General features: G+C 35.1%; 3 protein-coding genes across 3 annotated transcripts; all 3 read left to right on the top strand.

Annotated features, from left to right (window-relative positions):
• The first annotated feature begins 691 nt into the window (after nt 1-691).
• On the top strand, nt 692-2,077 carry LOC114298427 (cell division control protein 2 homolog 1). The gene is made up of 5 exons (XM_082872164.1): nt 692-700; nt 797-972; nt 1,402-1,540; nt 1,648-1,821; nt 2,024-2,077. Exons 1-5 carry the CDS (start codon nt 692-694, stop codon nt 2,075-2,077), a joined length of 552 nt encoding a protein of 183 aa, XP_082728290.1.
• Nucleotides 2,078-5,176: 3,099 nt separating this feature from the next.
• Nucleotides 5,177-7,125, top strand: LOC145790890 (cell division control protein 2 homolog). The gene is made up of 4 exons (XM_082869922.1): nt 5,177-5,620; nt 5,707-5,797; nt 5,886-5,939; nt 6,710-7,125. The coding sequence occupies exons 1-4, from the start codon at nt 5,466-5,468 to the stop codon at nt 6,863-6,865; spliced, it is 456 nt and encodes a 151-aa protein (XP_082726048.1). The 5' UTR covers nt 5,177-5,465; the 3' UTR covers nt 6,866-7,125.
• A 9,894-nt stretch (nt 7,126-17,019) lies between these two features.
• Nucleotides 17,020-19,167, top strand: LOC114298428 (cell division control protein 2 homolog 1-like). Its single transcript, XM_082872163.1, has 4 exons — nt 17,020-17,069; nt 17,498-17,636; nt 17,756-17,929; nt 18,847-19,167. Exons 1-4 carry the CDS (start codon nt 17,020-17,022, stop codon nt 19,165-19,167), a joined length of 684 nt encoding a protein of 227 aa, XP_082728289.1.
• The last annotated feature ends 7,461 nt before the right edge of the window (nt 19,168-26,628 follow it).

The raw sequence follows: 26,628 nt of genomic DNA, 5'->3' as shown, positions 1-26,628 counted from the left end.
TTTTCGCAATCTTGGAAGGCGAAGCTCTGTGCATTCTGGAATCAATCTCTCATATATTTACCAAAATTTTTTTTTCCTTTTCATTTCTCTTTTGAATGACTCTGCTTCTTGAAGTTTTCTGCAGAATTCTTAATTTCTTGTTCCTGAATGGTTTCATTTTCCTTAATTATATATATATATATATATATTTTCAGTTCTTGATAGATGAATATCAATGGATATACAAATTTATACATTTATGAAGTTAGTCTGAGATTATCATCAATGACATATTTTCTTCTTTTGATAAGCATAATTTCTGGGTTTGGCTTATCTGAGATTATCATCAATAACATATTTTCTTCTTTTGATAAGCATGATTTCTGGGTTTGGCTTATGTTTTCTGAATATCATGTTACTATCTCCCATTCTTAGAAGGTGAAGCTTTGTGCATCCTGGGATCAATCTATCATATATATATTTAGTGTTTTTTCTCTATTTCTGTTCTTTACATATGGGTGACTTGTTTAATTTATTTTTTTTGTCTTGTTGTTTTTCTCATGTGTAATTAAAGTTTGATTGAGTTAGCATTTTTAATGATCTTTTTTCACTAGTACAAAATAAGCACAATAATTTTAAAATTCTGGTCTAATTGAAAATTTCTAGATCACAGCATCTTTGCATTATCCTACAGTGGCTTTGATCCAACCAAATGGAAAAGGTATAGAATCTATGTAACTGTGTTGGGATTATGCAGTTCAATATCATCATCGTCGATTTATGTTGTGTTTGTCAATAAATACCTGTGAATTGGCAGTATGAGATGAAAGATGTTATTGGAAAAGGAGGGTATGGTGTTGTTTACAAAGGTCATGATCTCGAGACTGATCAGATTGTAGCTATAAAGAAGATGTATGCTTCGGACTTGAACAACAGTGCAACAATGCAAGAAATCTCTCTGCTGAAAGAGATGGAACATGCCAACATTGTCAAGTATGTCATCTCCTTGGAATTCTGATTACAAAAAAAGCACTAAAAATCTGATCAATGTTTCTATGATACCTTTGTGAGCGTGTTGGCGCATAGACACACAAATTTGAGATTTTTTGGATAATTAACACTGCCTTTTTTTATGATCGGGGTGACAAACAATTAAATAGGTACTTTAACCTGTGGTATCACCAATTAGATAATGTCTTCATATCACTTCTGACAAGAAAAACATCTTAATTTGCTTGTATTTTTGTTGAAACTTGAAAGAGCCAACTATTTGGCATCCTTTTGTACTGAAAAAATCTAAGAGACTGAACACACCCGTTGATAAATAGGATTCATTTACATCTTTTTATTGTTTTTTATTATTATATGTATAGATAGATTGAATCCTTAGTGCTTCATATATTTCACTTATATACTTAATAGGACCTCGGTTAACAGGTTGCTGGAAGCAAAACCTAATACTGACAAAGGAAGCTACTTGATTTTTGAATATCTGGACTATGATCTGGAGAAATTCATGAAGAAATTTCCTGAAATATCTAAGAATAAACAAAGAATAAAGGTGGGTCGATAGATCTTTTCCATATTATGTTCCATGCATTGCTTGTTTGCATCCTCATGATGTGTTGCTTAACTTCTTCTTCTTCATTTTCTTCTCCCCCTTTGCAGAATTTTATGCGTCAAATTCTTTCGGGTCTTGCGTACTGTCATAAGCTCAAAATTATTCACCGTGATTTGAGGCCTGACAATTTGCTGGTAGATCGCGAAGGCTCCGTGGTGAAGATTGCAGACTTTGGATTGGCCAGGAAATTTGGAAGTCCTCTTGGGGAATATTGTCAGGAGGTATTTCTTGTATCCTTTAAGTTCATTTTTTGCCTGAATGTGGCCTTTAAATTGTCTGTTTTATTGCTGTTCCTAATCCACGATGCTTTCATCTGGTTTTTTGCATTTTTGCCTTGGCAATTGTAAGAATCCGACTTTCACCTTAGATGATGTTCACATATGATTTTTCTTCAATTTTTTTCTTTTTTTTTTCTTTTTAAAGTTTTTGGTTGGGTTCACTTGCTGGCTGTCTAATACAACAATTGCTTTAAAATGAAGTTGATAGTGTAGAAATTTAATGTATAAAGAGAAATAGAGAGAATTAATTATGTATAGAGAAATAGAGAGAATTGTATTATTGATTGATATATTGTTGTGTAAATTACAGATGGTGAGGTACTAATTATATAGGAGAGGATTGAGTGTGGTAGTGGAGTGTAGTAGGTGAAGTGGAGGTGGTAGTGGAGTGTAGTAGGTGAAGTGGAGTGTAGTAGGTAAGGTAAATTCTAACAGCCCCCCGCAAACTCAAGGAGGATAGGAACTAACCAACTTGAGTTTGGAGAGAGTGACAAAACAAGAAAATACATAAAAATAAAAAAGGATAGGAGACACTGTATGGTCGTGTCAGACCGTTGGTGAAGACAGTTTATGGGGTCATGTCGGACCGTTGTAGAAGACAGTTTATGGGGTCATGTCGGACCGTTGTAGAAGACACTGTGTGGTCGTGTCAGACCGATGTAGAAGACAGTTTATGGGGTCATGTCGGACCGTTGGAGCAGACAGTTTACGGGGTCATGTCGGACCGTTGTTGAAGACAGTTTACGGGGTCATGTCGGACCGTTGGAGAAGACAGTTTACGGGGTCATGTCGGACCGATGTAGCAGGACAGTTTACGGGGTCATGTCGGACCGTTGTAGAAGACAGTTTACGGGGTCATGTCGGACCGATGTAGCAGGACAGTTTACGGGGTCATGTCGGACCGTTGTAGCAGACACTGTGTGGTCGTGTCAGACCGATGTAGAAGACAGTTTACAGAGTCTTGTCGGACCCATAAAGGAGCTAACCGGAATCAATGTCGGGACAGTTTACAGAGTCTTGTCGGACCCATAAAAAATCGCATCCTCAAAAGGTGCGCCCAATTTTTCAAAAGGCGTGCCATCAAAAGGCGTGCCCAATCCATAAAAAGGTGTGCCGGACATGATGGCGAGGCACGTGGGCGCCTTGGCTTGCGTGCCCGTTTGTCGGCTGGTGGCAAGAGGCGCGCGATGCGCGTGGCTGCCTCGGCTATTTAACCATGACAGAGCCTGAGGCCGAGGCAGAAGCAAAAAAACTGCGAAATCCTCTGTAAAACTCTTCGTTGTGCTGAGAGAGAGAGGCTGTAACACTGTTGTGCTGAGAGAGAAACTCTGTAATACGCTGTAACACTCTGGTGCCCAGAAAAATGGCCTCGTCCTCGTCTTCCCGTGGACTGCTCACCCTCTTTCCCGACCTCAACGAGTCAACGAGAGAAAGAACTGGTGTGGTGGCACTGGAACCTCAACCAAGCGCCCCGGAGTTTGCCCCGTTGAACTTTCCGATGCGGTCGGTGGAGCAAAGAATGGCGGTGCAGTCAGATGTGGAGGCCAACCAGTATACTTTGAAGACATGTGTGGAAAGCATGACGGCGGTCACCAATTTGTCGAACCGGCTGCAGAGTAGGACAAATGAGGTGCAGCATTTAAACTCCCAGCTGGCTCTGCTCCAACGCATGTATAAGGATGCGCGAGCAGAGATAAGCGTGCTAAGGGCAGAAAACAAGGAGCTGAAGAGGAAGGCCACCGTGATGTTCCGATTTGGAGGTCCGCCATATGCTGCAGTGGAGGAGTATGGGGGAGTGAACGTGCTCGGTGGACAAGGAAACACGGAGACCGGATTGGCACGGGACACCCAAGATAAAAGTAAGAAGAAGAGACCTGCAGTAGAATAGAGAAGGGAAAAGAAAAATCCCACTGTGGGTGTGGTTGTTGTGTTTTTTTTTTTTTTTTTTTTTTTTATGTAAAATGGTGATCAGGGTGAGGCCCGATATGAATAAAATGAGTTTGCAGTTCGTCTTCTTCCTCGTTGTTTTTTTTGTTTTTTTTTTTTTTTTGTTTTTGTTTGTTTTTTTTTGTTTTTTTTTTTTAAATAAAATAAAAGAAAGGAAAAGAAGGGAACAAAGCAAGTTGCGTGCCGTGTTGTTTTTGTTCAAATGAGGAAGTAAAATAATAATAAAAAAAAAACTGAGTGGAAAGAATTAAAAAAAAAAAAAAAAAAATTAAAAAAAAACAAACACAACACGTGAAACTCTGCTCCCCCACCTTCTTTCCACACAGTTACACTACTCCAATCCAACCATTACTCTCTCTCTCTTCAGAAGTACACAGAAACAACTGAGGGAGTGAGGACAGGAGTAACATGAGGAACATCGCAGTTTTAGAGGTAGAAACCTCAACAACCTTGCAAGGACGGTTTTTGATGACGATGTAACCGTTCTTGCGGATGGTACCGGCTTGTTGGGGATAGGTTTTGGAGGCTCCAGCATCGGCCTTGGACTCGAAGTGATGCTCTTCGTCCGACATGGTTTTCGACTTTCTAGGGTTTCCGCTCTTTCGCTCTCTAGAAATTTACAGAAAGCTCTCACAGCAGCGGCAGCCAAAGGACGCAAGAGAGAGGCGGTCGATCTGTACGATCGAGACCAGAACGGTTTGATTTCCGCGACCGAGTTGCACTCGGTGATGAAGAGATTGGGAGAGAAGTGCTCGATCAAGGACTATACGCGAATGATCGGCTCTGTTGATGTGGATGGCGATGGATGCAAAGTGAGGAGACTGACGGCAAGCGAGCCCCCAATAAAGGCAATGTTCTTGATCTGGATAACTACTCTTGGGTTCAAACCTTGCAAGAAGTTACAATTAATATTCCAGTCCCTCCTGGAACAAAATCGAGGGAGATTGCATGAAGAAGAACCATCTGAAAGTTGGACTTAAGGGTCAACCTCCAATAATTGATGGTGAACTGTTTCAGTCTATCAAGGTTGAAGACTGCTTCTGGAGCTTAGAGGATCAGAAATCCATCTCTGTACTTCTGACCAAACAGAACCAAATGAAATGGTGGAAAAGTTTGGTAAAAGGTGATCCTGAAGTTGATACTCAAAAGGTGAGGAGGTCAGAGAAGAGGTCAGCTATGACTTTCTGGCAGAGGAGTGAAGGTATGTGTAGAGGTCCGGCGGGCGGCCAAGGCAAGGCTGCCGCCCGCCGGTGAAGCAGGATGATCAGGTTCTTAACCCTGCTCTGATACCATGTAGAAATTTAATGTATAAAGAGAAATAGAGAGAATTAATTATGTATAGAGAAATAGAGAGAATTGTATTATTGATTGATATATTGTTGTGTAAATTACAGATGGTGAGGTACTAATTATATAGGAGAGGATTGAGTGTGGTAGTGGAGTGTAGTAGGTGAAGTGGAGGTGGTAGTGGAGTGTAGTAGGTGAAGTGGAGTGTAGTAGGTAAGGTAAATTCTAACAGATAGGATACCTGAGTTGAACTTTGTTAATTTTGTATTTCGATCTTGAAATTTCATTTGTTTTTTTTTTATGAATCTAATATAACGGGTAGTTTTCTTCATCAGGTAGTAAATTTACGTTACATGCCACCAGAAATCCTCCTTGGATCCCATTTATACTCCACCCATGTTGATGTGTGGTCTGTAGGCTGTATATTTGCTGAGATGATTGATCATCAGCCTCTGTTTAATGAATTCTTCGAGAAAGATCGTCTGCAGACTGTGCATAAAATTTTTAGGTGTGCTTGTGTGCACATGCATCATTTTTTATTTATTTATATTTTTCCACTACAAGAATATTTATGTTCAGTTTTTTTTATTGCAGCATTATGGGGACACCAGATGCAACAACATGGCCTGGAGTGACCTCACTACCGGATTACATACCTGATGACTTTCCCAAGCAAGATCCTAAGGTAACATCAATTTTTGATTCATTATTTATTTATTTTGCAAGTCATCGAGTTGTAAAATTTGTTGTCGCTTTCCCTTTCTTTGATGCAGAACCTAGCAGAATACGTTCCTAATCTTGAACCCGCTGGAGTTGATCTTCTTTCTGTAAGTTGTTTGTAATGTGTTTTTGAGAATATTGATCTGAATGAACATTTTTCTATAACGTGACAGTTTTGCTTTTGATAGCAATGAAAATAGAGCCTAATGAATCTTCATCTTTGGATGTTTGGATTGCAATGCTCCTTTAGTTTAAGTACCCTCTCTAGTTTATAATGTTCTTTTTATTTTATTTTTCCTTTTTTCCTTTTCTCTTTCTTTCACTTATGCTCAACATAAAACATTTTTGGCATTTTTTGGCGTTTGACACAACAGATAAAACGAAAGTTAACAAAATGTTTTGTGGTCAACGGAAAATCGGCTTATTTGGGTGGAAAATATTTTTCTACTTTTTAAATCGAGAAAATGTTTTCAGGACAAAAGTCTTAACAATGCCACTATACACCACCAGCGCCCTACCCCACCACTACCACTGCTGAATGCTACCACTACTCCACTGCTAGCACTTTAGTTTTAAGATCCCAACCAAACACAAGAAAAACTTTCTACGAAAAATACTTTATGAAAAAATGTTCTTCATAGGAAAATATTTTCCACCGAAAATATACTTTGTTTACTCTCTTTCTTCCTTAATTTTCTTTCAAGGAAATGTTTATGTAACTTTATATCTTTCTACAAAATGTTTACTGTCATTTTTCATAGGAAAATGTTTTCCGACAAAAAAATCCTTCTTTCTTCGTCTTCCTGTTTTTTTCTTTCTTTCTCTCTCACTCTCGTAGACCATCTAGTTTATGATAAATTTGCCTATTTTCATGCAGGAAATGCTCTGCTTGAATCCAGCTAGAAGAATATCAGCTCTTGATGCACTTGCGCATGCATTCTTCAAGAATGATGATGCTGCTGCTGCTGCTGCTGCTGCTGCTGAAGAAGAAGAAGATAAAGATAATGTTGGCGGTGATGATGATGATCCTTGATTCCAAGTCCATAACTTTTCTTTGCTATTGTTGTTATGTTGATAGACTATCTCTAGGTGATCTTTCTTTCAGTCACTGTAAATTTTCTCCCAACTCAAAAGCTTTTGTTGCAACCAATTTGTGCTAGGAACTGGGTTTTATGCAATTACATTGTAATTAGGTTTTATAAACTCAGATCTCAATCTAACTCAACTCGACAAATTTGTCTACATCCCAATCCATTGGATTCGGTTTCAAAGAAATATTTTGTTGCCCTTAAATTGCTTGTTTGGCATCATTTTTGTTTTTTGTTTTTATTTTTTAAGAAACATGTAATCTTGCTTGATGACTTGCTCCTAAAACTATTTTCGTAATTTTTTCCCCTTCAAATTTTAGTTAAAAAATAGATTCCATTAGGCCACTTTTCAACCATCTTCCTAAAAAATATTCTCGATTATTTCTCTCACAATTTGAATGCGTTCTTTTAAACTATGTAACTTGTTTGATTCGATTTTCAATTTTTTTTAATTTTATTTTATTTTTTTAATTTTAGATGCACTTAAAAAGTATATGTGAAACATATATATTAAAAAACTAATTAAAGACACAAAACAAAATGAATTTGCAAATGTTTTTTATTTTAGATATTTATTTATATATACTTTACTTTTTAAATACATTTAGATTGCCCTTATTTGAAGACTGGTTAATATAACATAAAAAACTAAAAAGTTATTACAAATTGTCATATCGTTCTCACTATTTTTCTGCACATATTCACAAAGGGCATGATTGTTTGGACGGAATGGATAAGGGGGATTGTAATTCATCGGACTGTTAGTCCTGAGATACATTGTTCCTGAACTATTTGGTTGGATTGGATTGGATTGGATTTGTATTCTATGTTTGTTTAGTCATGGGATTAGATGTCTGGATTGGACTATTTTTAGTGAATCTAACGTTTGGTTGGACGGACTGGATAAAGATAAATGTTCAAAAGATTATTTTACCCTTATAATTTATAATTTATATTTTTTATTTAATATATAATTTTAAATTTGTAATCTATAATTTATAATTTAACAAAATTAAAAAAATTTAATTTATAAGGCCACAATTTTTAATTAAATTAAATTTATAATTTATATTTTTTAGTTAATATGTAATTTTAAATTAACAGCACTAAAATAATAATTTTATTTAATATATAAATTTAATTTTTTAACAACACTAAAAAAAATTAATTTATAAGGCCATAATTTATAATTTATTATTTTTAATTAAATTAAATTTATAATTTATATTTTTTATTTAACATAGAATTTTAAATTAACAACACTAAAAAAAGATATTAAATACAAGATGGTCAAAAATGTAATATCATAAGCTAATCTCATGGGATGAGTTATCCCGTGATTTCTATCCCATCCCATATGGGATACAACAATCCAACAAATACGGGATTAGTAGTCTGGAACAAAAATTGACTACCGAACAACAGGCTAATACTCCAATTCCATGCCCCAATCCTTCAAAACAAACATTACCAAAAAGTCAAAAATTTAACTAAAATAGCTAATTCCGCTCAAGTTAAAAAAATTGCCTAAATTATAAATTTTTTTAATAATGAGAAAAAAGAAGAAGAAAAAAAAACTATAAAACAGTTTTTTGAAACAAAAACAAACATATTTGGAGGGAAATGCCGTTTCATCTCATTTGGTGCTCCAACCAACATCCTCTCTCTCTATATATATTACATAATTTGAAACTCAACTACGAACAGAGATAGAGAAGCAATTTCATCAAGTAAGCTCCTCTCTCTCTCTCTCTGTGCCTGTACAGTTGCGTTTCACTGCTTCAAATTTAAAACTATTGTTTTCAATTTTTTTTGATGTTTTTAATAAATCCTTAATGGACATATATGCACATTTCGATACATATATGTTTCTTGGCACCTCTCTCTCTCTCTCTCTCTCTCTGGAATTGAAACTGGCTGAAATGTATGAGAGAAAAAAGAGCACTGCTGATACTGCTTAATTGAATATTCATTGATGACTCTCTGTTCTTGAATTCTGGCGTTTTCTGTAGAATTCTTGATTTCTTGTTCCTAAATGTTTCTCAATTTCCTTATTTTTTAAAGTCCTTGATGGGTGAATTTCAATACATATATATAAAATTCTCTGCATACACATTGTTAGTATGAGATTATCACTCAATAATTTATGGGTTTGGGAATTTAACAAACGCCGAGTTTAAATTGTGTTTTCTCACAATCTTGGAAGGCGAAGCTCTGTGCATTCTCGAATCAATCTATCATATATTTACTGAATAGTTTCCCCGTGAATATTCATCACTCTGCTTCTTTAAGTTTTCTTCAGAATTCTTGATTTCTTGTTCCAGAGTTTTTTTAATTTTCCTTAATTATATATATATATATATATATATTTTCAGTTCTTGATAGATGAATATCAATAAATATACAAATTTCTACATTTACACACATATGTTATTTAAGATGTTATGTTTTCTGAATATCAAGTTACTATCTCCCATTCTCGGGAGGCGAAGCTTTGTGCATCTTGGGATCAATCTATCATATAATTAGAGGATTTTTCCGTGTTTCTGTTCTTTGCATATGAGCAACTTATTTGCAGTTTTTTTTTTTTTTTTCGTCTTGTTGATTTTTTCATGTGTAAAGTTTGATTGAGTTAACATTTTTAATGATCCTTTTCACTATTACAAAATAAGCATAATAATCTTAAAATTCTGGTCTAATTGAAAATTTCTAGATCACAGCATCTTTGGATTATCCTCCGGTGGCTTTGATCCAACCAAATGGAAAAGGTATAGGATGTGTGTAACTGTGTTATGCTTATGTAGTTCAATATCATCATCATCGATTTATTTTGTGTTGTCAATAAATCTAGCTGGTGAATTGGCAGTATGAGATGGGTGAGGTTATTGGATCCGGCGCCTTTGGTGTTGTTAACAAAGGTCTTCTTCTCGAGACTAAACAGACTGTAGTTATTGTTGGAAATGGTTATAAAATTCTGGATAAAACCATAATTTTTTCCTAAGTTCGGTCTATTTTTTAGGTGGGCCCCGAGTGTCGATTTACTTGGGTCAAAGTGGTAACGCGTTCTATGCCGCGTTGTGATTCACGTGGTATATTTGGTTGCTCAAAACCATTACCGAGTGAATGGGAAATTGAAGCCAAAGTGTGCTCCATGGAAATGGAGTTTTGGTGGAAATTCCTTAAGGTTGTAAATTGGCTTATCCCACATTGATTTGGTGGGAAGTTTTGAAAGGGTTTATAAGGCTTAGGGTGAGATACTTGGGGTGTGCCCCAAGGGGTACCCAAGTGTTTTAGAGGGAGAGGTTATGGGCAAAATGGGCTAGACCCATTGGACCCAAAAATCACCACGCACGCACCGCCGTCCATCCGGTCGGGCGCGGGTGTGTGCTTCTAATCTTTTTGGGCCAAAAACATTTGAATTTTATTTTATTTTTAATTAAAATAAAATTCAGAATTCAATAAACTGGTTTGGATTTATTGTTTATCCAAACAGGGCCCTTCCCGTTTTCAAACAGAATTAAACTGTTTTGGATTTAGTGCTCATCCAAACAGAGCCCTTCCCGTTTTCAAACAGAATTAAACAGTTTTGGATTTATTGTTCATCCAAACAGGGCCCTTCCCGTTTCTATCTGTTTGAATAAACAGATTCAAATCTGTTTAAATTTGAATCTAACAGGTTTCATACCTGTTCAATTCAAAACGAAAAGCCACCTTAACATCTATAAATAGACTAACCTCCCATTTGGATTTTACTCAGATTTTTCGTACTCCATCCTCTGCAAATTATATTCTTCATCTTGCTGCATTTTATTTCCGAAAGAAAGAGTGTAAACACTTAGTGTGTTCGTAAGACAAACAATTTGTAGTGCTGCTATTGTTTGTGGTAAGATCATTTCATCCTGGGAGATAGACGTCCAAATTCTGAAAGCACCGTGGAGAGGACGAATCTGTCTTAAGGACACAGTGTTAAACACTGGACTTGATCAGAAAAGTTATTCAAATAAATTAACCAAGTAAGTTGTTTAATTTTATTCTGTCTTTATTTGTTTTTATCAGATTTTAATTTTGTTTTTGTAACAAAATAAAATCTGTAGTTTTATTTATTTATTTTTATTTCGAGTTTGATTTTTGTAATCAAACAAAGTCTCTCATTTTATCTATTTCATTTATTCTTGTTGTTGTTTTGTACACAACAGAATTTAATCTATTTAAATACAGTGAAGATTGTCCTACAATCTTAAGACAGATTCCTTTTTGGGTATCTTCATTGTATTTAATTTTCTGTGTTTTCAAGTTAATATTCTGGTTGGAAAAACAAATAGTGATTTATGCTATTTGACAGATAGTAGTAATATATTGTCTCTTTTCTTTGACAACAACTAGTAGTACGATACTGGTGTCATTAACAATTCAGAATATTATTTGGTATTACAGAAAATTCTTGGTATTTTATTTTTCTAGTTTTAGTAACAAGGAAAATAAAATTATATTATTTTCTAGTTTTAGTAACAAAGAAAATAAAATTATTTTGTGTTTTAATTTATTTTCTGGTTTTGGTAACTAGAAAATTATTTTGTGTTTGTTCTGATTTTTGTAATCAGATAGTTTTGTGGTATTTTATTTTCTAGTTTTAGTAACAAGAAAAATAAAATGATTTTGTGTTATAATTTATTTTCTGGTTTAAGTAACTAGAAAATTAATTTTTGGTTTGGTTTTCTGATTTTTGTAATCAGATATTATTTCGGTATTTTATTTTACTAGTTTTAGTAACAAGGAAAATAAAATTATTTTGTATTGTAATTTATTTTCTGGTTTTAGTAACTAGAAAATTAATTTTGTTAATCAATCATGTAACTCTGTGACTCGGTCACAATCTGTTATTTTTGTAAGTAACTTATGGTTTCGTTTGGTAGACCACTTATTTTTGAACCCTTTGTGAAAAGGTGTTAATTATTTTAACTTTATCATAGTTCATCGTGAGTACACATGGAAGAATTTGTTTCTAGAATAAAATTTTAGTTTATTACAATGTGGATTCATAGTCTTGAATTGTTTCTGCACTTGAGTCGAAAAATATATATATATATATATATATATTCAGAAGAACATTTTAATGCATATTTAATTTGTTTATTTATGTACAAATCAAACTGATTAAATGAAGGTATGTTTTCTCATTTTGAAGTTTAAAGTTTAAATGCGTTGGATTTTATTTATGATTTGAGAATCCTTTTATTTCATGATGCAAGTGATAGGATCGTGCATGATTAATTTATTTTGTTAATTCATTATTTTTAGTTGATGCGTTTGATATGCATGTATGATATCAACTCAAGTTATTTCTTAACAATAATTTCAAGTGATTTGGAATGATAAATTGTTATGTCGACTTTGGACATAAGCAGGTTAATTTGAATATTTCTAATCAATTTTGAATGGGTGTTTAAACACCAAAGAAATTTAAACATGAAGATGTATGTAATTATATCGGTCTGTTTAATTGGGAAGTAATTTAAGAAATTTTTATGTTGATTATTGAATTATGTGACATGAGATGTCATTAATAATTATTTTACTTGCGTAGTAGAATTTGTTAAACCATGAACCATTTTATTAATATGGGGGTGTATCTCTTGCATTAGTTGAGATAATTTAATCTTCTTCTGTCACAAATATTTTTATGACAGTGACATTTATTTGTTATTGAGTTGCAAGAATGTATACAATCAAATGGGTTTTTGAATTGTTTGATTCTTAGGCAAAATTTTTTATGAAGATATGATTTTGTCAAAACATTAATTATGACTTGAGTAGTCATAATTATTTTGGTTTTTTCTTGAATTTGTTTTAAAATTCATTGATTTATATTAGAAGTGATAGGGGTGGTGAATATGATGCACCATTAAATGAATTTTGTGCACAACATGGCATTATTCACCAAACTACAGCCCCTTATTCTCCACAGCAAAATGGAATTGCTGAAAGGAAGAATAGAACCCTAAAAGAAATGATGAATGCCATGTTACTAAGTTCAGGCTTACCACAGAACTTGTGGGGGGAAGCAATATTGTCTGCTAATTATGTTCTTAATAGAATACCTCACAAGAAAACCAAAAGTATTCCTTATGAATTGTGGAAAGGTCGACCACCTTCCTACAAATACTTAAAAGTGTGGGGGTGTTTGGCAAAAGTTGAAGTACCTGTTCCTAAAAAGACTAAGATTGGACCAAAAACAGTAGATTGTGTGTTTATTGGTTATGCTCAGAATAGTAGTGCATATCGGTTTCTGACTTATAAATCAGATATACCTGATATAAATGTGAACACTATTATAGAGTCAAGGAATGCTGTGTTTTTTGAACATGTCTTTCCTTACAAGAAAGGACAGGAATTAAGTTCACAGAAAAGAACTTATGATTGTACACAAAGTCAAGAGACTAATGACAATCAAACACAAGAGACTAGTAATAGTCTCGACCAACAGGATTTAACTAATGATGAACCAAGACGAAGTAAGAGAGCAAAAACATCAAAATCCTTTGGTCCAGATTTTCTGACATACTTGTTAGAAAATGAACCTCAAAGCTTTAAGGCAGCAATGACAGGTCCTGAAGCACCTTTGTGGAAAGAGGCTGTTAATAATGAAATTGAATCCATTATGCAAAATCATACTTGGGAATTGGTGGATCTTCCACCAGGTTCTAAACCTCTTGGATATAAATGGATATTCAAGAGAAAAATGAAAGCAGATGGTTCAATTGATAAGTATAAAGCAAGACTTGTTGTTAAAGGTTATAGACAAAAGGAAGGTCTGGACTATTTTGACACATATTCCCCTGTGACAAGAATAACATCCATTCGCATGCTTATTTCTATAGCAGCGTTGTTTAATTTAGAAATACATCAAATGGATGTTAAGACAGCTGTCTTAAACGGTGATCTAAATGAAGAGATCTATATGGAACAACCCGAAGGGTTTGTAGTATCAGGGCAAGAAAAGAAAGTTTGTCGACTTGTAAAATCCCTTTATGGATTAAAACAAGCACCTAAGCAATGGCATGAAAAATTTGATCATGCAATGCTTACTAATGGGTTTAAGATAAACGAATGTGACAAATGCGTCTATGTTAAAAACACTGACCAATGATATGTCATAGTTTGTCTTTATGTGGATGACATGCTTATCATCGGAAGCAGTCAAAACATGATCAAATCAACTAAGCAGATGCTTAACAAAAGATTTGATATGAAAGATATGGGGGTCGCAGATGTTATATTAGGAATGAAAATTACTAAAACATCTGACGGATATGCATTATCTCAATCTCATTATATTGAGAAAATTCTTGATAAATTTATCAAGGATGATTTGAATTTAGCTAGAACACCTGTAGACATCAGTCTTTATTTATCAAAAAATAAAGGTGATGCAGTGTCTCAGTTAAAATACTCCCAAATCATTGGAAGCCTAATGTACCTAATGAATTGTACTCGTCCTGATATAGCTTATGCTATCAGTAAATTGAGTAGGTACACTAGTAAACCTGGAGCAGACCATTGGAAAGCGATCATTCGAGTTCTTAGATATCTAAGATTTACTCGTGATCATGGTTTGAACGTTACTCGATATCCAGCAGTACTCGAAGGTTATTGTGATGCCAATTGGATATCGGATACTAAAGATTCAAAATCCACTAGTGGATATGTCTTTACTCTAGGCAGCGCTGCTGTTTCTTGGAAGTCCACGAAACAAACTTGCATCGCACGATCCACAATGGAATCCGAGTTCATTACTTTGGACAAAGCAGGAGAAGAAGCAGAATGGCTTCGTCACTTCTTAGAAGACATTCCAATGTGGCCAAAACCTGTGCCAGCTATTTGCATTCATTGTGATAGTCAATCTGCAATAGGCAGGGCACATAATCATATGTATAATGGTAAGTCACGACATATTCGTCGTCGACATAATACCGTAAGGCAATTGTTGTCAAACGGAATAATCTCAATAGATTATATAAAATCTAAAGAGAATATTGCGGATCCGTTAACAAAAGGTTTGACAAAAGAGCTAGTGTATAGTTCATCGAAGGGGATGGGATTAAAGCCTATTACATAAGAGTCGTCATAATGGTAACCCTACTTATATGACTGGAGATCCCAAGAACTAAGTTCAAAGGGACAACTAAGTTATGTATGGCTCACCAGAAATCACCAAGGGATTAAAAATTCTCTACTCATTCCTATGGTGAGAGTGATATCTGCAACATATGTTGTATGCAGGGGTATAAGGATAAGCTTTGCTTTTAATGATTACTTATATCTTGATTAAGGTATAAAATCAAGACGAGTATAAGGAGATACTCACAATAAGTATCACCTATATGAGTGTTGAACTGGGGCCGGTTCTATGAGAATGAAGAGGCTAAATTCTCTAGAAACACTTATGAAAACCAGGCGCGTTCAAGGCCAAAATGAACACAACAGTGAGAACCACGATGTGTTAGAAGATATTTTGTGTGAAATCTATTGTCTTGGCTTACACAAACGGCTGAACAATTCAAGGCATCGCGTCCATTGGTTAGCCAGTAAGTCCGATAGGTTATCACTAGGGAAGGTTCAAAGCCGAAAACTACCTATCCTGATGCAAGATATTTTCGACTTATACTCTTTCGTTAAAGTCTGCATATTGTTGCGTTTCCGTTGTCATCAAATTCCATTCATGTGGGGGATTGTTGGAAATGGTTATAAAATTCTGGATAAAACCAGAATTTTTTCCTAAGTTCGGTCTATTTTTTAGGTGGGCCCCAAGTGTCGATTTACTTGGGTCAAAGTGGTAACGCGTTCTATGCCGCGTTGTGATTCACGTGGTATATTTGGTTGCTCAAAACCATTACCGAGTGAATGGGAAATTGAAGCCAAAGTGTGCTCCATGGAAATGGAGTTTTGGTGGAAATTCCTTAAGGTTGTAAATTGGCTTATCCCACATTGATTTGGTGGGAAGTTTTGAAAGGGTTTATAAGGCTTAGGGTGAGATACTTGGGGTGTGCCCCAAGGGGTACCCAAGTGTTTTAGAGGGAGAGGTTATGGGCAAAATGGGCTAGACCCATTGGACCCAAAAATCACCCCACACGCGCGCGCCGCCGCCGCCGTCCGTCCGTCCGGTCGGGCGGGCTGGGCTTGGGCGCGGGTGTGTGGCTTCTAATCTTTTTGGGCCAAAAACATTTGAATTTTATTTTATTTTTAATTAAAATAAAATTCAGAATTCAATAAACTGGTTTGGATTTATTGTTTATCCAAACAGGGCCCTTCCCGTTTTCAAACAGAATTAAACTGTTTTGGATTTAGTGCTCATCCAAACAGAGCCCTTCCCGTTTTCAAACAGAATTAAACAGTTTTGGATTTATTGTTCATCCAAACAGGGCCCTTCCCGTTTCTATCTGTTTGAATAAACAGATTCAAATCTGTTTAAATTTGAATCTAACAGGTTTCATACCTGTTCAATTCAAAACGAAAAGCCACCTTAACATCTATAAATAGACTAGCCTCCCATTTGGATTTTACTCAGATTTTTCGTACTCCATCCTCTGCAAATTATATTCTTCATCTTGCTGCATTTTATTTCCGAAAGAAAGAGTGTAAACACTTAGTGTGTTCGTAAGGCAAACAATTTGTAGTGCTGCTATTGTTTGTGGTAAGATCATTTCATCCTGGGAGATAGACGTCCAAATTCTGAAAGCACCGTGGAGAGGACGAATCTGTCTTAAGGACACAGTGTTAAACACTGGACTTGATCAGAAAAGTTATTCAAATAAATTAACCAAGTAAGTTGTTTAATTTTGTTCTGTCTTTATTTGTTTTTATCAGATTTTAATTTTGTTTTTGTAACAAAATAAAATCTGTAGTTTTATTTATTTATTTTTATTTCGAGTTTGATTTTTGTAATCAAACAAATTCTCTCCTTTTATCTATTTCTTTTATTCTTGTTGTTGTTTTGTACACAACAGAATTTAATCTATTTAAATACAGTGAAGATTGTCCTACAGCTATAAAGACGGTGTATGCTTCGGAGGACTTGCACAGCAGTGTCCCAAGTACAATAATGCAAGAAATCTATCTGCTGAAAGAGATGGAACATGCCAACATTGTCAAGTAAGTCATCTCCTTGGAATTCTGATTACGAAAAATCCATTAAAAATCTGATCGATGTTTCTATGCTTTTGTGTGTGAGCACGTTGGCACATAGACACACAGGTTTTTTGGATAATTAACACTAGCTTTGCGATGATCACGCGTACAAACAATTAAATAGGCACTTTAACCTGTGATATCACCAATTAGATAATGTTTTCATATCACGTCTGACAAGAAAAAACGTCCTAATTTGCTTGTATTTTTGTTGAAACTTGAAAGAGGGGACTATGTGGCATCCTTTAATTCCGAAAAAATCTAAGAGACTGAACACACCCTTTGATAAATAGGTCTCATTTTCATATTTTTATTGTTTTTGTTTTATTATTATTATAGATAGATAGATTGAATCATTAGTACTTTATATATTTCACTTATATACTTAACAGGACCTCGGTTAACAGGTTGCTGGAAGCAATACCCATCACTGACAAAGAAGACTACATGATTTTTGAATATCTGGACTATGATCTGGAGAAATTCATGAAGAAATTTCCCAAGAAATCTAAGAATAAACAAAGAATAAAGGTGGATCAATAGATCTTTTCCATATTATGTTCTATGCGCTGATTGTTTGTAACCTCACGATGTGTCGCTTAACTTCTTCCTCTTCTGGGTTTTTTTTTTTTTTTTTTCCCCTTTTGCAGAATTTTCTGCGTCAAATTCTTTCAGGTCTTGCGTACTGTCATGAGCTCAAAATTATGCACCGTGATTTGAGGCCTGACAATTTGCTGGTAGATCACGAAGGCTCCGTGGTGAAGATTGCGGACTTTGGATTGGCCAGGAAATTTGGTAGTCCTCTTGGGGAATATTGTCCGGAGGTATTTCCTGTATCCTCTAAGTTCATTTTGCCTGACTGAGACCTTTAAATTGCCTTTTTTTTTTTTTTTTATTGCTGTTCCTGATCCAGGATGCCTTCATCTGATTTTTGCATTGCTGCCTTGGCAATTGTAAGAATCCGACTTTCACCTTAGATGATGTTCACGTATGATTTTTGTGAGAACCCGAATATAAAAATTAAGTAAATAATTAAATAATAATATTACAATCTCAAATATTTTTGTGGTGAATTCTAAGGTGCAAATTAAATATTATTGGAGGATGTTTTAATTAATGATTTATTATAAAAAATATATATATAGAGAGGAGGGTGTGACTTGAACTCTAGACCACAAGGTTAATATATAAGACTCCTACCATTTGAGTTACATATAACTTATACATATATTTTGTATATTTATTTATTTATTTGACCTATGTGTGCCCACTACTAGTATAAAATAAAATAAACACAAACCCTACTCTATTATTTGTTCACCACATAGGGCAACAACACAGCAGCCACGGGAGAAGGTTTGAGAGAAGGAAAAAAGAAGAAGAAGATGTTGCAATCAAAGAACTTTTGGGTGTGTTGTGTTGTGTGTGATCATCAAAGGTTAGCCCTCTTAGGTTTTCTTCTCTTCTTTCTTTGTTCTATCCTTATTCTATAATTATTTTATTCATTCATGGAGAGGTTGTAGGTTTATGTATTGTGTATAGGGTGATGCTATGGTACATTTTGGTGTACCATACATTTAGTTATGAACTTATATGATTTTATATCATAACCTATACCATATTAGTCATAACTATCACCATATTAACTCATAACTTAGTTATATTTAATTATTTATTTATACCATATTAGTTCATAACCAGGTCATAACTAAGTTATTAAATAATTTTTCTCTTAAGTTAGGCAACCGATGTAACAGGTTACCAAACCCAACAGAGCAAAGTCAGAAGCCCAACAGTCCCGAAGCCAGTTCTCTGGGCTCTTGCTCTTGCTCTTCTCTTCTCCTCCCTCCTCTCTTCCACCATAGCTGGAGCTTCAGCCATTGCTGAAGACCACCAGCCCCGTTGGCGTCGGGACCACCACTCTCTCAGTCGTGTACCAGGTTACCAAACCCAACAGAGCAAAGTCAGAAGTCCAACAGTCCCGAAGCCAGTTGGCCTCCCTCTCTGGGTCGTGCTCTTGCTCTTGCTCTTCTCTTCTCCTCCCTCCTCTCTTCCACCATAGCTGGAGCTTCAGCCATTGCCGAAGACCACCAGCCCCGTTGGCGTCGGGACCACCACTCTTTCAGTCGTGTACCAGGTTACCAAACCCAACAGAGCAAAGTCAGAAGTCCAACAGTCCTGAAGCCAGTTGGCCTCCCTCTCTGGGTCGTGCTCTTGCTCTTGCTCTTCTCTTCTCCTCCCTCCTCTCTTCCACCATAGCTGGAGCTTCAGCCATTGCCGAAGACCACCAGCCCCGTTGGCGTCGGGACCACCACTCTCTCAGTGTAACATCTGTCTTCCTTGCTCTGTTTTTGTGTTTTTGAGTTATATGGTTTGAGTTATGCAGATTTTATTATGGTGTGCAGATTTTAGTGTGTGCAGATTTTATTTTTGAGTTATTATGGTGTGTGCAGATTTGAGTTATGATGGATACATTTTTAGAAGTGTTTAAGAAGTGTTAGTCCCCATTACATGTCTGATATGAACATGGCTTCCCTCCATGTCCATGCTACTTAGTTTGATTGAATTAAATTTACAACCCTCATACCCCTATGGTCCTGGTAATGACCTTAAACTGCCCATCACAGTTTGTCTAGTAAAGATCTTCAAAGGTACAGAAAGATTATGCTATTGCACTAACTTTTTCATAACATGTTTTAATGCAAAGAGAAAATCTTTTCAGTAATTTGACAGGTTCTAGCGAAAATCGAACCAAAACCAATTGTGTGATTGGATTGATGTGAGGATGGAGAAGAAATTGAAAATAAAATGAGAATCTAACAATGTGATCTATTATATTGGTTTTGGTGAGGACTCCCAAAGGCTAAAAGTACATGCACATAGTGATTAGTGGCAGTATGTGGGCATGCATATGTGGTTAGATTTCCATTTTGCTCTATTGGCACATGCCATCACCAACTAATGATACAATTACATATGGATAGTAAACCCCACTTTTAAGATATTACATCTTTCATACTAATTTAGTAACCGCAACATATACACGGTGCTCTAGACGGTAACATGTCATCGGATGGTGATACTAAGTGTTTATCACCGTTGCATTGAATATGTTTCCTCTCTCTCACAATATCCACACAATAGCCATTAAAGTAACACTAAAAATGATGCATCATTATCACAGTTCAGCAATGTACTGTTTCAAAATGTACCCATCTGGTTACACTCTAATTCGAATTGTGACTTGTCTCTATGTTTGACAGAAATTGTGAAGAGTATAGAAATCTAGGTAAAAGTAGTTATCTCTAAACAATCAAAAATCACCAACGATTATGTTTCACAAATAGTTCGCTGCAAATAATTAACCATGTTTGAGTCTTAAAATGAAAGTAATCACTACACACGTTGGCGTCGGGACCACCACTCTCTCAGTGTAACATCTGTCTTCCTTGCTCTGTTTTTGTGTTTTTGAGTTATATGGTTTGAGTTATGCAGATTTTATTATGGTGTGCAGATTTTAGTGTGTGCAGATTTATTTTTGAGTTATTATGGTGTGTGCAGATTTGAGTTATGATGGTTTGTGCAGATTTTATTGGATCTTGAATGCTTATTGAGTTATACGGTTTGCAAATTTTATGGTGTTTTATGGGTTGGGGTTTTCAATTTTCCTTTCTTTTGTATTTTCCTCTGCTTTCTCGTTAGCCACACACACACACAGAAGATGTGCGTGAGTGTGTTGAAATCAAAGGTATGATGGAAGAGTCTGACAATAAATAAATAAATTAATTAAAAAATATTATTGTCAATTTTAAAATTTCGACAATATTGAAGTTTTTTTGGCAGTCATGGCAAATCTTTTGTGCATGCTTTAGTTATCTCTTTGGGGTCTTTGTGTATTTTGGACTATTTTTGGATTTTGAATTTGTGAAGCAATTTGTTGAGAGAAAATAATAAGGAAGAGATTTTTGTGAAAAAATTCATTCTCTATTTCATTCACAAATCCCTTTTTTTTTCTTTTTTTTTTGTGAAGATTTTTTTTTTTCTTTTCATTTACAAATCTTTGCACAAATCCTTTTATTTCTTGCAAATTCATGGTATGTTTATGTATGCCTCATATATACTTACATTTACATCACTGTTGCTTTCTTGTTGGTGCAACCCAATTGAATTTGTTGTAGAATCTGCAATGGTTTGTAATTAATGTCCATGAAAAACAAATCATAACATTTTAATATATAATAATAACATACATTTTCGTTCTAATTTTAAAAACGTTACTAATGCATGATGGATAGACACTCGCATGTTTGTGGCTCCCATTTTGTGTGAGATCCATAAACATGTGAGTATTTGTATATCATTATGTGATTTATTTTATATCAGTAGTATTTCTTAGTCCTTAATCTTTTGAATAATTTCGTAAAAATCTCAAAACACAAGAATCTTGAAAATTGTTGTGTAGTGAAAAAATAAAAAAGTGAAATGCCAATTAAATATAAGTTTTAAATTTCTTTTCTCTTTTCTATTCTCTTCTCAAATCTTTTCAAAATTTAAAATTCAAACACAACTTAAAAAAAATTAAATTCGCAACAAATGATAGAGAAGGCAGAGAAACAAGGACCTATTTGGGTTGTGGTTGGGAGAGAGCAATTAATGCTTCCTTTCTAATCAGTGGGACAGTCACAGACATCATTCTCAACCAAACATGCACCTCCATGGAAACAGAAAATGTCACCACATGGTGCCCCTGCAAGCTCACAGTGCTCTCCACTATGCCCTGTTTGGCACTGGCATTTATAACTCTCACCCTGAACTATCTCCTCGCAAGTCCCTCCATTTCCACACCAAAATGAGTTAGTCCCATCACACATTGTCATTTCCTCATCACAAAACCTCCCCCTGTTAATCAAAACAATAGAACACAAGAAGTTCCATGATGTTTCAATTCCATGAATCTAATCAACTAAAAAACAATGAGCATCAAGTATAGAGACAAAATTCTTTCTTTAAAAAAAAAAACTAATAAAATACAACAACACTACATTTATTTTGGATAGAGTCACATTCTATCAAAATAAATGCAATATTAATACTGATAGTATGACATTTATTTTGAAAGGAGTCACACTCTATTAGAATGAATGTGATATAGGCCGCATTTTTTCAATATAATTTTGTATGACAAATTTATGTTTATAACATTATTAATTATATATCATACCAAAAAAGTGCTTGTTGAAGAATTTCAAGATTTTCTTATATTGGTGTTTGGTACATTAATGATTCAAGTTGGTATGAAAACTTCCATTGAAAATCATATGGTTATAAATTGAGAAATAGTTTCAAAAATTGCACAAAATATAGTGTTGGCAGCACTGCATTCATTCTAGATGAAATTATACTAGAATAAACGTAATGTTGGCAATACTACATGTTGTACATTTTTCTTCTTCTTCCATTTATTTATTTATTTTTTTAAATCTTGCTAAAGAATTTCAATATTTTCTTATAATGGTGTCTAGCACAAGAATGATTTAAGTGTTGTATGAAAACTTCCATTGAAAACCATATATATATATATATATGAGTTTGAATGAATCAGGCAAGTTAGATTTACCCTTGGAAAGGTTGATCACCATCTAAAATGGTGGAAGGGTCTGGAAGATTGCAAATACAGTAGCCAGTGCTGTTGCATGATCCAGTTTTGCATCTGTCGTCATCACACGGTAGAGCAGCAGCAACTTTCACAATATTGGTTGATCCAAGAAACAGAGATAGTATAATTAGATACACAACTCCCATGCCAATTGACATTTCAAGAATATGAGAGAGAGAGAGAGAGAGAGAGAGAGATTGTGATTGCTTCATCTCATTTTTTGAGATTTGTGTGTAATGAATGTGATAGTCTTTGGATTTAAGCAAGGTGTCAAGAGATAGAGGAAATGGGATTTTTATTTTTTTATTTTTTGGAACCTTACCAAGTAGTAAATCTTATATACCGGTAATTACCTACAAATTACACGTATCAATTAAGACGGATAGAACGCCAAAAGAAGTCAAACTTTAAATGTTTCAATTTTCCAGTTCGTCCTAAGATAAGCCTTTTATTATTTAGTAATACTACATGTTTATTATATTTATAAATATCAAAATGTTGTCTATATTCATTCTATGCAAGGACTCACAATACGACAATTCAATCTCAACCCTTCCTTTATAATCCGAGCAACTCTCTTACCACAATTTCTGAGATAGGAAAATCACCTATTGTTTCAATGCAGAAACTGAGGCTGAGCTTCTAAGTACATGCACTTTGTTTCTTTTCTTTTCTTTTCTTTTACTTGAATTCAAACATAAAATAAGCTAAACTTCTTGAATTTTTTAACGTCTGCACAAACCAATCTATAGATATATGGAAAAGTATTATTAACTTCTTCTTGAATTTTTTTTTTCCTCTCTCAGCTTTTGCCTTCATCAGAGCTCCCGTGGATCACTCTGACCACTCTTACCGTTGTTCACTTCGGCTGCGACATCACTTCGGCTGCTCGACATCCTGCTCGGTTAGTTTAGAAAATATTCAACACACTACTATACTTCTATAATTAGTTCTCTATACTGGTATAAGACAGTATATAATCCTTGAAGCTAAGCTTCTATATAATTCTTGAAGCATATTGATATTAACTACCCCTGTTTGGCTCCCATTTTTTTCTTCGGTTTTTAATTTTAGTAAATTTTATATGCAAATATATATATAGGTTGCTAATATAACAGGTATGGATCCAAATTCATTAAATCTACATTTCAAGCTCCTACTGTATCATCCCAAATAGATAGATAAAAGATGTATATTCTACATTTATATCTGGAGGGATTGTAAGCACTTTGTACAAACTTCATTTCCTTCCACCATCAATCTACTTAGTGACAAGTAACAAAGGGTGTAATAGAGATTACATTTTCCCCTCCCCTTATCAGACTACATTTTCATGTCCTAAATACACTAGAAAATTGGCATTTCAAAAAAATCAAAATCAGTTCTCAATTCAATTTCCAATAAAACTGCATAAAATTGGGTATCTTATATGATTTCACAATTCTTATTTTTCTTTTCAATCATCTTCTTAACAACAAACAAATCATTTTTTGTAACGCCCTCAAAATAAGACAAGCATTTACATATAAACTAACCACATTCCTTTATTTCATTGAGTTTCATTACATAAGTATTACATGTTAACATCAAAACAAAATGCCCTACGGGCTTACAGCTTTCCAAGTTAACACTTGGTTTCAACAAAAGAGTACTAACTCGTTTACACATTAAGCCCTTGGCTTGAAGTTACATGTAATACATCAAAAGTAAAACAACTACACTATGTCCGCCTCTAGCCTTCCAAGCTATGTCCTTGGAGGTGGCATGCTTCCTGTACCTGAAAATGATATTCCCATATAGGGTGAGCCACAGCCCAGTAGAAATACACTAAACCAACCATGGACAATGACTAAAACATTAGCAATTGATAGTTAGTTAACACTGATACAATCACATAAATTACATATTTATGTCAACGACTTACAAGTCCCAATTACTTTTCATTTTCCCTTTTTCAACAGATAAGCATGCTAGCTCTATCATCATTTCCACAGATATGTATAAAAACTATATCTCACATTCAGATAAGCATAAAAGCTATATCCACATTCTCAACAGATATGTATATCAACAATATCCACAGATAAGCATACAAGCTGTATCCACATTCTACAACAGATATGTATATCAACAATATCCACAGATAAGCACACAAGCTGTATCCACATTCTACAACAGATATGTATATCAACAATATCCACAGATAAGCACACAAGCTGTATCCACATTCTACAACAGATATGTATATCAACAATATCCACAGATAAGCACACAAGCTGTATCCACACTTCACAAAGATAAGCATATGAGCTCTATCTTCACTTCTCTAGACAAGCATATGAGCTCTGTCTACGGAGTTCATCCCCTATCTCCTCCCAATACCTATCCGGTTTAGAGGTACATCCCCTATCTTCCCCTAAACCGCGGAGTACATCCCCTATCTCCTCCTCTACACATAACGTATATAAACACATTGGTTCTATATACAATCACACAATACACACAATTAATGTATTCTATCAACCGTCAAGTTCCATGACACTTTCCATTGATTAGTTTCAGTTTACCTAATCATCATGCATTGTCTACAACAATCACGACTATCCTCCACCGATAGCCCAAGCAGTTATTTCTAAACAGAAAATAAATGCACAAATGGATATTCAATCAACATTTCATTTCCTCATTTCTCACCAATTAATTATCCCAATTAATTAAACAATGTAATTAGGCCATTTTCCATAATTACCATTTCAACCCTTAGGTTCCATTTTCATCAATGATTCAACAATCATTCCATTTTTCTATGCCAAACATGCATCTAGGTTTATTATGAATAAAACCCCAACTTTTGTAAAAATTACACAAAAGCCCCAAACTTTCACAAAATTACTAAACCAAGCCCAACATCTCAAAATACCAAAATTTAAAGACAAAACCCATAGAGAGGAGTAGGTTATCCCTACCTCAAATTCGGAGCTCCAAGGGAGAAGAAGACAAAACTCAACGTGCTCCAAAACCCGAGATTTTCAGATTAAAATGAAGCCCTCGACGATCAACAACTTTTTTGTAAAGGCCAAAGGTGAGTAAATCACTCCTACTAGATCAAAACCTAGAGAGAAGGTAGAGTCTAGAGTGAGAGGCTCAACAATGGTGATTTTGGAAAAGTAAGAGAGAGAAGAGAAAGTGAAAAAGTGATTTGGAAAGTCACAACTTCGGGATTTAAACCCAGTCTTCCGCTCGAGCGTAAAACACCCCGCTCGAGCGGCCACTCACAGAATTCCGCTCGAGCGGCCAACCTCCCGCTCGAGCGCAGAATGCACTCGCCCAGCACTTTTGCAGAACCAGGCCTCCGCTCGAGCTCCCAACCCTACGCTCGAGCTCACAACACTGCACAACAAGATACTGGATGGATGTAATCTACGCTCGAGCGCCAACACCTCCGCTCGAGCGTACAGGCCAAAAATCTGGGCAACTAGTTTTGGTTTCTAAACTCAACCAACCTGAAACAAAACCGCTCAACACATCCTATAACTCAAATACAAAGTAAGAAAGGATGTAAACAAGATAATAAACAACTACCAACATCCACGGACACATGTCCGGCTCACTATACAACAAGGGTAAACCTGGGATCGCTATATTTTTTGTATTGTAAAACAAAATGGTAAATGAAGGACCAACCTCAAAATGAACCAACCAATTGTTAATTCCTGCTCCAAACCCCTTATCAAGATGGTAAGCCGGGGGAGACCCATCCAAACAAACTGCACAATATCAGAATCCCAACAAATTGCTTTCCTAAACATTTATAATTTTCAATTGCTTTATGTGGTTCAAGCCATCCCCAAACCCATGCAGAGAATA

The sequence above is a fragment of the Camellia sinensis genome, chromosome 5 (assembly GCF_055761805.1).
Source record: "Camellia sinensis isolate YWXY chromosome 5, ASM5576180v1, whole genome shotgun sequence".
NCBI classification, from domain to species: domain Eukaryota; kingdom Viridiplantae; phylum Streptophyta; class Magnoliopsida; order Ericales; family Theaceae; genus Camellia; species Camellia sinensis.
Note: the sequence above shows the minus strand (reverse complement) of the source record. Positions and strands in the feature narration are given on the sequence as shown.